The sequence below is a fragment of the Megalobrama amblycephala genome, linkage group LG17 (assembly GCF_018812025.1).
Source record: "Megalobrama amblycephala isolate DHTTF-2021 linkage group LG17, ASM1881202v1, whole genome shotgun sequence".
Lineage (NCBI taxonomy): Eukaryota > Metazoa > Chordata > Actinopteri > Cypriniformes > Xenocyprididae > Megalobrama > Megalobrama amblycephala.
The window spans coordinates 39,917,869-39,933,754 of NC_063060.1; the positions used below are offsets into that span (position 1 = coordinate 39,917,869).

Below are 15,886 nucleotides of genomic sequence, written 5' to 3' on the forward strand. Positions count from 1 at the left end.
CAGCGAAGGCTGCACTCGTGGGGTTCACAAATGGATCTAGCAGAGGGGGGAGAGACGGGCTTTGCCTTATCGCTCCCCTTACCTGCTAGATCTAGTGTCTCTCCTTTGGTGGTGGAAGCACGCGCTGCGGTTTCTTCCCCTCAAAGGGAGGCACCGGCACTGAATATATCTTCCTCCGAGGAGGTTGATGTTGAAGGTGTCGAGGGTGGTGATGAGGGACCGTCATCCTCATCTCCAGCCCATGAGGAGCTTATGGAGGTAGTGACCCGGGCAGTAGAGAAACTAAATATAAGCTGGCCCACGGAGGAAAGCGTTCCTAAAGTCAAAAGCAAGTTGGATGAACGCTTCCTCCCAGCTAGGTCACTACCCCAGCGTCGGGGACTGCCGTTCTTTCCCGACCTCCACACCGAGGTGTCGAGGTCGTGGAATAGACCTGTGCAGTACCGTGTCTTCAGCCCACAGACATCAATGTACAGCAATATTACTGGGCTGAAGCAACACGGTTATGGGGCGATGCCTCGGGTTGAAGAGACGCTTGCGAGCTATCTCTCGCCTGAGTCTGCATCGTCCCTGAAATCCCCGACGTTGCCCACCAGACCTTTAAAGCAAACTTCGAATCTGGTGGGCAAGGCTTATTCGGCAGCGGGTCAGGCTGCGGCATGTCTGCACACTATGTCAATACTGCAGGCATACCAAGCTGATCTGCTGGGGGAGATTGACGAAAGTGGGGAGGTAACCTTCGAGACCATTCAGGAGTTGAGGAAGGCCACAGATTTAGCAGGTTAAACACATCCTTATGGATGCGCCGCTTTCCTCCGAGGGCCTGTTCGGCGATGCAGTTAATACTGTCGTCGACAGGTTCGAGGAGGCGAAAAAGCAGAAAGCGGCGTTTCAGAGGTTCCTCCCCCGAAAATCTCATCCCCCTGAGGCTGCTGGGCGGGGGCAGCCTCAGCCGATAGTCGGCTCCTCGGGACACAGGTCCCAGCAAAAGGCTAGTGTGGCCGCCCGTGCTCCCCCGCGGAAAGCTTGGGGACCGGAGCGTGCTGCACAGCCGAAGGCTTCCCAAAAGAAATCCTGACGCTCATGGGCCAGGGTTTCTGAGGGCAGCCCCCTCCGAAGGGGTTCGACGATTAATTTCTATCGTTCCCCATCGGCACCCTCAAGGGACTGTTCTGCCAACCCTGCCACCCAGTGTGCGACAGGGCGCAGCAGTCCCTGTCGATCCTCCGAGGAGGTTCGGCCAGCACGTGATTCGCTTATCTGCCGGTGCGGCGCGTCAGATAAACGAGCCAAGTGCTCAAAAAACACCAGAGACCAGTCTCGAGAGGCTGGTTCCCTTAGTAGAATTTTTGGAAGAATGGAAATGTCTTCCAAATATTTCGAAATGGGTGCTGCTCATGGTAGAACAGGGCTACAGAATTCAGTTCGGTTCTCGTCCGCCCAGGTTCAGTGGAGTGATCCACACAGTGGTAGCTCCAGAGCAGTCTCTGGTAATGGAACAAGAGGTTACGACGCTTTTGCAAAAAGGGGCTATAGAACGGGTTCCCTCTCCCAGCAAAATGTCGGGCTTTTACAGCCGCTACTTCATTGTTCCAAAGAAGGATGGGGGGTTGCGTCCGATCATAGATCTTCGTATACTAAATCGATCTGTAAAGAAGTTGAAGTTCAAGATGCTTACACTCAAACAGATTATTCCACAGATCAGATCCGAGGACTGGTTTGTGGCGATAGATCTGAAGGACGCATATTTTCACATTTCCATCCATCCTTCTCACAGGAAGTTCCTCAGGTTTGCTTTCGGGGGCGAAGCATACCAATACAGGGTTCTTCCCTTCGGCCTATCACTATCACCCCGCACGTTCACGAAGTGCGTGGATGCAGCCTTGGCTCCGCTGAGACTCCAGGGCATCCGCGTGCTGAACTATATCGACGATTGGCTGATTTTAGCTCAAACAGAACGTCTGGCAGCTCAACATCGAGATGTTGTGTTGTCGCACATGAAGAAGCTTGGGCTGAGGCTCAACGCCAAGAAAAGTGTGCTGGTTCCGAGTCAGGTTGCCAACTATCTTGGGGTAATCTGGGATTCCATCACGATGCGGGAGCAATTGACTCCCGCTCGTGTGACTTCCATTCTCGGGGCCGTGAATGGGGTGAAGTTAGGCCGGTCACTCACTGTAAAACAGTTTCAGAGACTGTTGGGTCTGATGGCAGCTGCGTCCAACGTTGTTACTTTTGGCCTTCTGCACATGAGACCCTTACAGTGGTGGCTCAGGACCAAGGGGTTTTCTCCGAGGGGAAATCCTTTTCGCATGATCAAAGTCACGCGGCGGTGCCTTCGTGCTCTGGTCATGTGGAAAAAGCCTTGGTTCCTGTCCCAGGGACCCGTGTTGGGAACTTCATGTCGTCGCGTAATGCTTACGACAGATGCGTCCCTCACGGGCTGGGGAGCGATCATGAGTGGTCGCTCAGCTCAAGGTCACTGGGAGGTACACCAGCTCTCCTGGCACATAAATCGGCTGGAGATGCTGGCAGTGTTTCAGGCTCTGAAGCACTTCCTCCCCAACCTGAGGGGCCGCCATGTGTTGGTTCAGACAGACAACACTACGGTGGTCTCCTACATAAATCACCAAGGGGGACTGCGATCTCGTCCACTATGCAAACTGGTCAGTCACATCCTCCTGTGGACCCAAGGGAAATTGCTCTCGCTAAAGGCGGCGTATATTCCGGGATATTTGAATATGGGGGCGGACGCTCTGTCGAGGCAGAGCGCGAGTCCGGGGGAATGGAAGCTTCACTCAGAGGTAGTGGAGCTCATATGGAAAACATTCGGTCGAGCAGAAGTCGATCTCTTTGCCACTGAGGAGTCAACTCAATGCCCTCTGTGGTACTCTCTGAGGCACCCAGCTCCTTTAGGGTTGGATGCCATGATACAGACGTGGCCGAGGCGACGTCTGTATGCTTTTCCCCCAGTCTCTCTGCTCCCGGGAGTTCTGGACAAAGTCCGTCAGGAAGGGGTAGACCTGATATTGGTGGCTCCTTTCTGGCCAACAAGAATATGGTTTGCGGACCTAGTATCACTTCTTCACGGCTCTCCTCTGGAGCTTCCAGTCAGACAGGATCTCCTGTCCCAAGCGGGCGGCATGATTTTACATCCCCGTCCAGAAATGTGGAAACTGTGGGCCTGGCCTCTGAGGGGGCAAGGCTCATAGAATCTGGTCTTCCAACCGAGGTTGTGGAGACCATCCTTCAGTCCAGAGCTCCATCTACAAGGAAGCTTTATATGTATAAGTGGAAGGTTTTCGCTACATGGTGTAGTCATCATAGGGTGGACCCGGTCCACTCATCTGTCAGCTATGTGCTTCAATTCCTTCAAGAAAAGCTTTCAGAAGGCTTAACTCACTCCACATTAAAAGTGTATGTGGCTGCTATTTCAGCCTATCATGTTCCTATGGGTGGTGTCTCGGTAGGTCGAGACCCCTTAGTTGTTCTCTTCCTTCGTGGCGCACTGAGGCTGAGGCCTTCAGTACGCCCAAAATCTCTGACCTGGGACTTAGCCATTGTGTTACAAGGGTTGGCTGAGGCGCCCTTTGAACCTTTGGAAGATGTGTCAGATAAAATGCTCACATTGAAGACTGTGTTTTTACTGGCCATCTCATCCTTGAAAAGGATAGGTGACCTTCAAGCTCTTTCGGTTTCACCATCATGTTTAGAGTTTGCACCAGGCATGGTTAAGGCCTTTCTACATACAAGGCCTGGTTACATTCCTAAGGTCCCCACTAGGGTCCCAGGTCCTATCGTTTTGGAGGCTTTTTATCCCCCTCCGTTCACTAATCCGGATCAGGAAAAACTTAATCTGCTGTGTCCTGTGAGGGCATTGGACGCTTATGTTCACAGAGCTGCCCTGTGGAGAAAATCAGACCAACTATTTGTATGTTATGGGTCCCCGAGTCGAGGGGGCCCAGCGTCTAAGCAGAGGATGAGTAAATGGGTGGTTGAGGCCATCTCATTGACGTATAAAGCCCTGGGGCGTCCGTGCCCCTTGGATGTTAGGGCACACTCAACAAGAGGTATGGCTGCTTCAAGAGCTCACATGTCAGGAGTTTCCTTGGCGGATATTTGTGGCGCTGCTGGATGGTCATCCCAGCACACCTTCATCAGATTTTATAATCTTAATGTGAGTAGTACTCCGGGTGCTTTGGTGTTACAAGATAGCAGCCAGGCACTCGGAGGCACGGCGTAGTGGGGACAGCGTTCCCATCACGTCACTGACGTAGCGTCGATAGTTCCCACGAAAGGGAACGTCTTGGGTTACGAGTGTAACCCTTGTTCCCTGAGTAAGGGAACGAGACGCTACGTCACGTTGCCGTACCTCCAGCATGCCTGGAGCGCTTACTTCAGACATATCACAGAAGCTAGCGTTCTTTGTTTCTGGGCATGCTTTATAGGTTCCGGTCCGCGACGTCGCCCGCCTCTGACGTCACGTTCTCTCATTGGTTGGATACAATAGTGCTTCACGAACACAAAAATACAGAGGATTCCCATCACGTCACTGACGTAGCGTCTCGTTCCCTTACTCAGGGAACAAGCGTTACACTCGTAACCCAAGACGTTTTTCTGCCTCTGGAACAACAGATTATCTCCACTGGTACCGTCAGTATGGAAGATCAAAACCTGAATTTCTTGTACTCATCTACAGTAGTAAAAAAGAAGCTGAGACGTCTGATGTAGATCCAAGATTCTCTGTTAAAGTTGAAAAAAAGGAACAAAATCATGTGAATCTGATCATCTCCTCTGCTGCAGTATCAGATTCTGCTCTGTATTACTGTGCTCTGCAGCCCACAGTCACAGGAAACACAAGAACACTGTACAAAAACCTGTGACAATGAGAGAAACACAGAGATACAGAGAAAACATTGTGAGAAAAAACCTAGTATACAAATAATTACATAATCTAATGCAAAAATGATAAAACATAAAACAAAGCAACATTATAAAGCCAGTCATTCTTAGATGGTGCTATTTCAGTTATGCAATACTTGCAATCCGTCCACTTTGAATATTGTGAGCTAGCGGCTGCTCGCCTCAATATCAAATGGCCAGCTTTACAAGTTGCCACCGACCAGGAGAGGGACATCTATGATGGAAAACTTCTGGGTCCGTTTCTCAGCCCGAGAAAACAGCTTCTCCCTGTCCTTCCTGCTTGTGCCAAGCATATGAAGTACAGTTGGGGGAACCCGTTAGACTTCAAACACGGTCTCGCGGGTCTCGAGGTGAAAGACGTGACCCCCCCGCCATCGAGCCTTCTATCACCAGACACCTCAATCTTTCTCAAGGTGGGCTGCTCGCCCTCCCAAGCCTGTTCTTTCTAGCAAAATGGACAGCTTCTCTGCATCCATCCATCAGGCTTCCTTCAAGGCCTCAGCTTTCTGAGGCTCTGTCTCAATACCCTTTTGAGCCCCTGGGAAGTATTTCCCTGAAGTTAGTGTCCTTCAAGATGGCTTTGCTCTTGGCCTTGGCTTCAGCTAAACGTGTCAGTGAGCTACATGCACTCTCTGTTCATTCCTCGTGCACTAAATTCTCTCTTAGTAGAGGTTTTTCTTAAGCCTAACCTGGGTTTTAGGCCTAAGTGCTTCGGAGGTGTTGGAGCTGTCCGCTTTTCACCCTCCACCTTTTTCCTCCACAGAGGATCAGAGGCTGAATGTTCTGTGTTCCGTACATGCATTACAGACATATATATTATCAGGACCAGTGCTTTCCAGAAGAGCTCTTTACGATCAGCTCTTTATTTCATGGGCGCCCCCTCACAAAGGGAGTCCCATATCTAAGCAACGCCTCTCACATTGGCTTGTGAATGCTATTGCTTTGGCATATGAATCTAAGGGAGCACAGCCCCCAGGTAACATCAGAGCTCATGCCACGAGGGGTTTAGCCGCCTCTTGGGCTTTGTTTAGAGGTGTGTGACTGCAGGACATCTGCTCTGCTGCCAGCTGGGCCTCTCCGCATACATTTGTGTGTTACTACTGACTGGATGTTACCAAAATCTCGGTAACACATTCTGTTTTAAGGGTGGGGTCTTCATAGCCCTCCTTGTTACCCTCTTTTCTCTTTTCCTATTTACACATTGTTGTAAAAGAACAAGGGGTGTGTGGGCCGGCAGGCCACGCACATTCATGTCACCAAGCATGCATTTAAATTCCTGCCTGAGTGTTTATATTTGTATTGCTGGGTTTATTTACATGTGTGTGCTTCATACATATTTCATGTGATGCCTGTGCACAGCAGTCATGTGTGTGCGACAGGGTTGTAAGGTGATTGATTGTGGAACGTGTCAGGCACCACCCCTTGGGTTGACCGTCCTTCTCTGGCTTACAGAACTTCACTGTGAGTGTATTAGGCAGTCGGGAAGCTGTCCATGTCTCTCCCATACTGTAGGTGGATCTCGAACATGAGATGATGAAAGAGAACAATAGGTTACTGTCGTAACCTTGGTCCTCTGAAACATCGAGTGGAGAGATCCACCAGCTTTGCCCCGTTTGCCACATGAGAAGCGAATATGCTTACTGGAGAATAGCTGTGCGTATGGGCCTTATATGTTCTCAGGTAAAGGGGTGGGGCCTTACCTGGCATTGGCTACGCGCTTCTGTCTGTCTAACCAGACTTGGTGCAATTGGATGCTTCTGCAGAGGTCAGGTACGGATGCCCTTCCCATAGGTGGATCTCTCCACTCAGTGTTTCAGAGAACCGGGGTTATGACAGTAACCTATTGTTATCAAACACAATTAAATGATATACAATATAGCATATGGATGAAAGTGAACAGCAGCAGGAAGTTTAGCGAGGAGGAAGTTCCTGTGTGTGTTTGTGACTGATCTGCAGTGACTTACAGCTCAAGCACTGAGAGCCTCAACAGAGAACTGATCTGATCTGATTCAACATGGACACATGCTTCATACTGATTCTCATTGTGGGGACAGGTACGCTATTTAAGGAGTGAAAACAAATGTGTATTTAAAAGATTACTATATATATATATATATATATATATATATATCACTTTTTATGGTTCACAGGTTTGGTGACTGGAGACAACATTGGGCCAGATAAAGAGAGAGAAAAAAACACTAAAGAAACAGAAACTGTCAAGATGAGCTGCTCATATAGTACAAATGGTCAAAATGTTTGGCTTTACTGGTATAGACAATATCCCAACAAAGAACCCGATTATTTATTATACAAAAATGCACGGTCAGCGGGTGGTGAACACACTTCTGATCCTCGCTTTCAGTCGATTACATCAGAAACATCCACTGAACTCACTATTACTGATGTTCGTCTGTCAGATTCAGCTCTCTATTATTGTGCTCTAAGAGTTGGAGCCCAGTGATACAAAACATGAAACACGTCGTACAAAAACCTGAAGCTCTTTTCACTTTGAACCGATCTAGTGAAAACCACAATCAAAACCACAATCTATCCAGCCCCAAATGTAATAAAATATGCGTTAACACCTGTGTGAGGCTGAATTAGGTCTGTTATAAAAAACTTTAGAAACATTAATATATTCAGAAATCACGTTCCATGTGGTTCCTTTAGTGCACAAATACACATCTTAATTTTTACTTCTTTAATTACTTAATTTCAATCATTATCATTATGACTAAAGATATTACTTTGACAAAACTTTTAGTTTATATTTAGTTTACATAATCAATACCTCTATTCTTGGTTATTCTTGACCATTATACCATTATATACTCTTTTCTATATTTAAATAAATAAATATTTACATATTTTAGTACAGTTCAAAAGTTTAAAAGGTAAAAACCTTAAAAATTGAACAGGAGCTGCTATGACTTTGGCTTTAAACACTTTTTTTAATCTAACAAAACGATGTAATTTGGCCACAGTGTGGCATAATCTGTGATTTGTGCACTGGAATACTTACTAGACTCTTATAATCTGTTAATCTGTTTGAGGAATTATTACGGTTGCAGTTCTTGGTATTCAACTTAACTGTTAAATATACTATTTTGTTTACTTAATAAAATGAACTTGAAGTATGCTTATTTTTTGTGAGGGCATGTGGATATGAAATGGATTTTACAGTTCAAGTTTAAAAATTTAGTTTTTAATCTGACCTGTAGCTACAACAACATACAGAACAATTGGGCTAGCAACAAGACAACAATATAACAATATAATATTAATATTAATGCTGAAGTCATCTGAGGTCATTTGCAAGATGATTTACAATACCAGGAGAAAACAGGGTCTGAGATTCAAGTTGTGTTTGTTTGGAACGAGAGAGCAAGAGTTGTGATACGAGAGACATGAAAGTAGATCCGGTTTGAGTTACTCAGATAAGAGGACTGATATATAATGTTTCTATGGATGATGGCAAATATAAGGAAATATCAGACTGCTGCTGAATGCCATGATTGATAAATCAGAATCAAGCATTCTAAAGTGTAATAAGATACTGTGTTTTTCAGTGAATAGAAAGTGATATAAGCTAATCAAATACATGGATACATACATCCTATGATTCATTATTATACATATAAGCAAAATGAAGTGATACAGCACTATATATTATAAACTACAGTCTTCATTGGCTCTTACTGTAGCACAGGCTCCTCCCAGCAGTCAGACCAAATGACTTGAATTTACTGCTGCTTTAACAGATACAGAAAGAGGAAGGAGATCACAACATCTCTGCATATATCCTTGGGGATTTCAATTGTATATAATGGCACTCTGGAAAAGTGTCATTGTGATCATATTTTTATATATCTGGGGTGAGTAGCGCTATCAAATAATGATTCTTTTCAAATATCCTATTAAAATGAATTTTCCTTACGTGTCTATGTGCTTATTCCTTGCGGCCAATGGGTGAATTTTTTATTGATATTGTTTCAATTCTATTTCAGGATGTAAATCTCAAGACAAAGTTGATCAGCACACAAAGATTCAGTCTGCTTTTGAAGGTGATGATGTAACAATCAACTGTATATCAGACGTCTTACACAACCCCGACTCTCTTCTGGTACCAGCAGAAAGTTAATGGGATCCCCAAGTACATGTTGAATAGATACTCTAACTCTGGACACAATGAGGATGAATTCAAGGAGAGATTTCAAGCAAATCTCAGCAAAACTTCAGTTCCTCTGACAATCAAGAACCTGTGTGTGTCTGACTCTGCTGTGTATTACTGTGCTCTGAAGCCCACTGTGACTCAAACACACTCAACACTCACACAAAAACTCTCTGAAACAAGGAATGTGGTGTATAATTGTGTGAAATGTATGATGAAAATCAAGCAATTTCGCCAAGCAAATATCAAAGAAATAGGTTGCAACAGTTTTTATTTCGACTGAACTTGAGAAATCCGCGATGGGACTGAGCGCGAATAGCTTCAGTGATTCCTTATAGTACAGAATTGCTGTCAGTCAAAAGGAGATGCAGTCTTTCGACAGACCCTCCAATCATCACGCAGAAGCTCGGAGTCCGGGCCAGCCCACTCCCCATTCACCCCCAGAGACGCTGAGCGTCCGTGGGCGGGACATAATCGCAGCGTTTATCCAATGACCGTCTAGTTTCGAAGCGCTGAAAAAAACGTTCAAAGCAGCCCCATTGAAGTCAATGGACGCTGGGCTTCAATAGGGAAATGCACTGTGACCCTGCTGGAATGTATGAGAAGGAAATCGAGTCAGCCGACCTGCTATATGTAACTGATTCTGAACGAACTCGTCTTTGAGATGAACGTTTTCTAACGCATTTTTAGTCAATAAAATGTTAATACAATAGTACATATTTGACCATTAATTTTGTGACATTATAAGGGAAGCCGAGCTTCCCTTGCAGTCTTAAAGAAATCGCCACTGGCTGATACATCTAAAATGATTTAATTTAAATCAGTTCAGTAAAGATCTGTTCTACTTTTGCAGATGCAACACATGGAAATGAAATTAAACCAACCAAAACAGAGGAGTTTGCTGTTGAGGGTTCAAGTGTCACATTATCCTGCAGTTATTCATCTGCATTTAATCTTCACTGGTACCGTCAGTATCCCGGATCAGCTCCTCAATTCCTTGTGCTCATCTCAGACAGTGCAAAAAAACCTGAGGAGTCTGATGTAGATTCCAGATTCACTACTGAAATCAGAAAAGAAAAAGAAAACCATGTGTATCAGATCATCTCCTCTGCTGCAGTATCAGACTCTGCTCTGTATTACTGTGCTCTGGAGCCCACAGTCACAGGAAACACAAGAACACTGTACAAAAACCTGCTTCTGCTCAGAGTGAGGAATCAATGGTCTTCTACAGTTTGGGAGAAACGAGACTCTTGAATCTTGAATTATATCCAGATCCCCTCCAGTATGCAAGTAGCATCTTGTTGATTCAAATAAGCCACATGCCACAATTTTGAGCATTTTTGAAAATACATTATTATAAGTTAAAAGTGTTTGTCTAAAACATGGCACAAATCACCTATTTCCATGTACAAAAGTCATAAATACAATCAAGTCACACCTTCTTCAGAAATAATTACCCACCTTTTCATGTGGCGCGCAACATCAGTTACTGTTTCACAGTTTTTCTCAATCAATTAGACATTTCTCCAAACTCACTGTTCTCAAAACAGATAACACAGTAATCTGAACACTTTGTAACCCAGGTGAAAAAAAGTACACTTCTATACTGTACTAAAAGTGCTTTATTTTCATTCACTAATTTTGTACTTAATATACTAAAAATTCTTCTTTAGTACTTCTTAAGATCATCTTAAGAACAATTAAGTGTACTAAACTGTGCTATTTTGAGACAGCATGAAATATGAACTAAAATGTGCTTTTAATATACTATTTCTGTATTTAAAAAATGTATTTAGATGTCACTTATAGTACATTTGAATATACTGTACTTAAAATAATATACTGTATTTAAAAAATAAATTTAGCTACTATTTGTAGTACAATGTACTATAAGTGATATCTAAATAAATTGTTTAAATAAATATACATTTAGTGAAGGAATAACTGAGAATGAATTTAAGAAGAGATTTTCTGCAACATTGAACTCCACATCAAGATCAGTTCCTCTGATGATCCAGGATGTGTGTGTGTCTGACTCTGCTGTGTATTACTGTGCTCTGAAGCCCACTGTGACTCAAACACACTCAACACTCACACAAAAACATGCAAAATAAATAAAAACTCTCCAACTTTGCCAAAGCAACAGTATAAACCAAGTGGAAACATATTATAAAATCATATTTCATGAAGTGAGAATCCTATCAGTAATAATAAACAATAAATAATGTGCTTTTTGTGCAGATCTACGGTATTTAAATTGTTTTCATTATTTCTTCAGTTTTAACAGAGTGCAGTTCAATATGATCCAGAATGTGTTTGTGTATTTGGTTTTTAAGCAGCACATATAGGTCCCCATCACACACTCTCTGATGTCTTTCTTTCAAGGCTCTTGTTCTTGTGTTCAAAACTGTCACTTCCAACCAATCACCTGCATCTGAACCAAAGATGAAGACACTGAAGACACACCTCTTCTGTGAGCTCTGAACTAAAGCATTAGCATCGGAGCACAGAGAACATGAACAGATCTGTAGAAACATGGAAAAACACCTGTTTCTGATTTTATTTCTGACTTCAGGTACAAAATTATTCATTTTATTCATTCTAGTGATGCAGAAAAACAGTGTAAGAAATGGTTGTGTGCAACTTGACTCAGTAATTTTCTTTTTTCTTTGTTTTAGGTGTGATGACTGCAGACAAGATTGGGCCAAATAAAGAAACTAACATTATAAATAAGGAAGACGAGACTGTGACCCTCAGCTGCTCATATGAAACAGACAGCAATTATGTTTATCTTTACTGGTACAGACAGTATCCTAACAGTGAACCTCAGTATTTATTATTTAAACCTGCCCGATCAGGTACTGCAAGTGGGGACCCCTCTGATCCTCGCTTTCAGTCGACTGCATCTCAAACATCCACTGAACTCAAGATTAACGGTGTGACTCTGTCAGATTCAGCTCTCTATTATTGTGCTCTTGAAGTAGCCCAGTGATACAAAGTCTATGTGAAGCTGTACAAAAACTTGAACTCATTTTTCACGTTGATCTCAAGCCACATCAAACCCACAATCTATAATTCACATAATATTATTACACCAGTGGAAACACCTGTGTGTGGTTACAAATGACATCTAGTTCAAGTTATAAAGGGAAATTGAAAGAAAAAGTGAAAAGATCAAAATAACATGTTGTGGATTGCTATTAATATATTTTAAAATAAAAAAATAAAAATGACATTTAAAAAACCTGTTAGATGCTGGCAGCATGATTATATGTAACGTATATGTAATATAGTTCAGAATAACATTAAGTGTATTAGAAGTATTAGAAGTTTCTTCTAATAATATACCCAAGTACAATAACAATGTCAAGCACTCTGTCCAGAATTAGTTTAGTTCATTGAATTGAAATAAGCAGTCAGTGCTTGAACCAACATATGATAAAACATCAGAGCACTGCAATTTTGTTAAAGTACATCCAGAATCCTTGAGGAGGAGGAGACGTTCAGTATTGAGGAACTGTGGTTCAGTCAAACTCCTCCTGCAGGTCTCTGATATGTGACAGTGTTAGTACAACTTTATCAAAGAGAGGCTGAAACAAGAGTCTGCAGTAGATTTCATCAAGTTCATTTTATCTAAAGTATTATTTAACATTTTCTGTGATGGCAAACTGGCAAAGAATTGTAGTCTTCTTGATCACATATTTCTGGGGTAAGTCAGATTCTGTAAGTATTCATGCTGTAATATTCTTCTAATATGAATATGATCCTCATCAGTGATGTTATACATTACAGGATGTGATTCTCTGGACAGAGTTGAACAAAATCCAGGAGTTCAAACTGCTGTTGAAGGTGCAGCTGTAACAATCAACTGTCAATATGAAACAACAGATTGTAACAAGTGGAATTAGGTACTGCTCCTTTAAGGCGGACGGCTCTCTCTCTCTCACTCGCTGATGAGTGGGCAGTATATAGTTGGAGCGCGAACTTTGAGCATCGCATGTGTGCATGATTTATCTCTGTTGCTCTTTGTCGCTTACTTCTTTTGTTTTGTTCAGTAACGCAGTTGTCAGTGAAGTGTTGCAAACTGCCCCATGTGTTCGTGGGAACGGCGCTGATAATAAACCCCATGTGAAACGTCAGATAGCCTACTTGAGTTTTGCTTGCACTTGGCTGCAACCATTTGGTCCAGCTATCCGATCTCTCTCTATATATAAAGCGTTACAAGTGGCGCCCGAACATTTTGCCTCTGGCCTCGGATCAGCCCGTTGGGCGTGCTGCTCGAGGATATTATCGTTCGATTTGGATTTTACGGACATTTCTGCACACACTGAAGCTCCGACCTCCGAGAAGCTCACGGACAAGTTGTGCAAGGACACGTGAGATTCATTCTGGCACGTGTGATTCGTTTCGGAACGTGAGATTCATTCTGGTACGTGTGATTCGTTTCGGAACGTGAGATTCATTCTGGCACGTGTGATTCGTTTCGGAACGTGAGATTCATTCTGGTACGTGTGATTCGTTTCGGACCGTGAGAGGAGTCATTGGTTCACCAACGATTAAACAAAACCGTTCAAGAGTTTCAACTGAAAAGATTCATTCAGGTTTGAACACAGACTACAGAATACACTGATTATCTTGGTTGGCGGGTCACGTAGTGACTGATTCATCTGAATCTTACCGGGATTCGAACTGGAATTCCGTATTCACAGCGTCATCAGAACTGTAAAGCAGGTTTGCCATGAAAGTCCACATATACGTGTGGTTTTGAGATCCCTTTGTGAAAAAAAAAAAAACGAAAAAAACAAAACAAAAACAACTTATGTCATATTGTTGAATTTTGTTTCTACAAACTGGGTTTTTTTCTACTGTTGATATTTTTTTTTTTTTTTTTTTTTTTGATGCTCTGAGTTTAAAGTGACAGTTGTTGACTTTTGTTGAAAACTGCATAATTTACTGTTTTACCACATTTACTACAGACCACGCTGATTATATATTGCCTATATTGAATACAATGGCTAAATATGTGCATGGTTTGACAGATATGACTGACCTGACTTCACCTTTTGAGTCTGAGCCTAGGAGGAGAGCTCAAAAGCCAACTGTCTGCCTGGAGACACAGGTTGAGTCGCTAAGGACAGAAGTAGCAGTGCTGCGTAAATGCTTAAAAGAGTCCCTTGATCTGCAAAGAGGTATTATTGATGATTACGGTCAAAACATGTACACAACGGCTTCAAACCCCTTACCTGCATGTAACGTTCCAATGGCCACTTCCACTCCATATGCCCAGGCTGTTCACGTGCCAAAACTTTCGGCGACAGCCTTTGATTGTAGTGTAGCGCCTGAAAAGGCAGCAACCTTTTCTCAAACTTCTTTACTGCTAAATAGCACAACTAGAGCGCTAGCCTCAGTCTTGAATCAGTCAAAACTTGAGCCCCCTGTGTTCGGAGGGGATGGGAAAATTCAGCCCGAGGAGTGGCTTCAGCTTGTGGATGTATATAGAACCTCGTTGGGGCTGAGCGATGCCCAGATTCTTCTCGAATTACCTCGCTTCCTAGCCAAAGAACCCAGGAAATGGTTTTCAGTATTGAGTGAACACATCACAGCCTGGACACAATTCCGCACCCTTTTTAAAAGTGTGTTTCTTCTATCAGACAATCAGGAACGCATCTTGAGAGGAATCCTAGATCGTGTTCAGGCACCTGATGAGCCTTTTCCAACATTTGTGGCGCACCTATTGAGCGAATTCAAAAAGTTAAAGTCTCCACCCACAGAACAAGATGAAATTGAACTGATTTGTAAACATGCATTAGAGCGATACAGAGTCGCAATATATGGTACACAGATCACGTCAGTCGTCGACCTCCTGATGCGGGCACATGAGCTCCATTCTGTTCTTGGCCCAAACAGTCGTAATGAGCCCCCGCTACCAATGAAAGAACAAGCACGTGAAATTTACTGCTTCAAATGCTCTGAACCTGGTTTCACCTCCCGAAATTGTCCAAACTGCAACTTTGCAGCACAAGCAAATGTATTCCCAGGTGTTGAAAAGCAGAACTTTCAAACAGGATTTGGAACACCAGGTCGTAGTCAGAGTGGCGAGAACCGAAGCGATAACAGGGGTGAGCAGGAAAACAAATTCGGCCAACAGAAGGGAAACTTCAGGGGAGGGAGGACATTTTACAGGGGCAATCCTCCCTCCAGAAGATAAATGTGCCCCAACATTCTCCAATGTCCACACTTGAGCCACTCGTCCTGGGTCATGTGGAAGACCCGGCTTCTTCTTCATTCTGGAACACACCATTCATTGTCAAAGTAAACCTCTACAGCAAAGCGGTTGATGCAGCTCTCGATACAGGTGCTTCCCTATCCGCGATTCGGACTGATATTATTTCTGGCATGATAGGAAACTCTGAAAAAGTGCACCCTTGGTTGTCGCCCCCGATTCAATTGGCTAACAGAGCAACTTGCAGCCCAACCGGTGTCATTTGGCTGAATATTGGATTCCAAGGAAAACGTTTTTACCATAGATTTGTTATTATCCCTGATCTTGCTTCACCACTTATCTTAGGGATGGATTTCATGTTAAGAGCTGCAGTCAACATTCATATTCCATCCAGGACTGTAACTCTATGTGACACTATTGAGCCAGAACCATGTGAGCTAGCAAGTGAATGGATGGAGATGCCAGGGGTAGGGTGCATGATGTTCATGGATATCCAAAAATCTGACTTAAGAGGGAAAGTTGAAGTGGCATGCTTGGGACAGGAACAAAAAGCTCAGTTCCTTGCCCTT

The 15,886-nt window shown here is 43.6% G+C and overlaps 2 pseudogenes and 1 gene segment (V, D, J or C); all 3 read left to right on the plus strand.

Annotated features, from left to right (window-relative positions):
• Positions 1-8,562: 8,562 nt before the first annotated feature.
• On the plus strand, positions 8,563-9,377 carry LOC125251945 (annotated as a pseudogene).
• Positions 9,378-9,910: 533 nt separating this feature from the next.
• On the plus strand, positions 9,911-10,355 carry LOC125251574 (annotated as a pseudogene).
• A 1,002-nt stretch (positions 10,356-11,357) lies between these two features.
• On the plus strand, positions 11,358-12,296 carry LOC125251553. The segment is given in 2 exon segments: positions 11,358-11,669; positions 11,773-12,296. Coding segments are annotated over 2 exon segments (354 nt in total).
• The last annotated feature ends 3,590 nt before the right edge of the window (positions 12,297-15,886 follow it).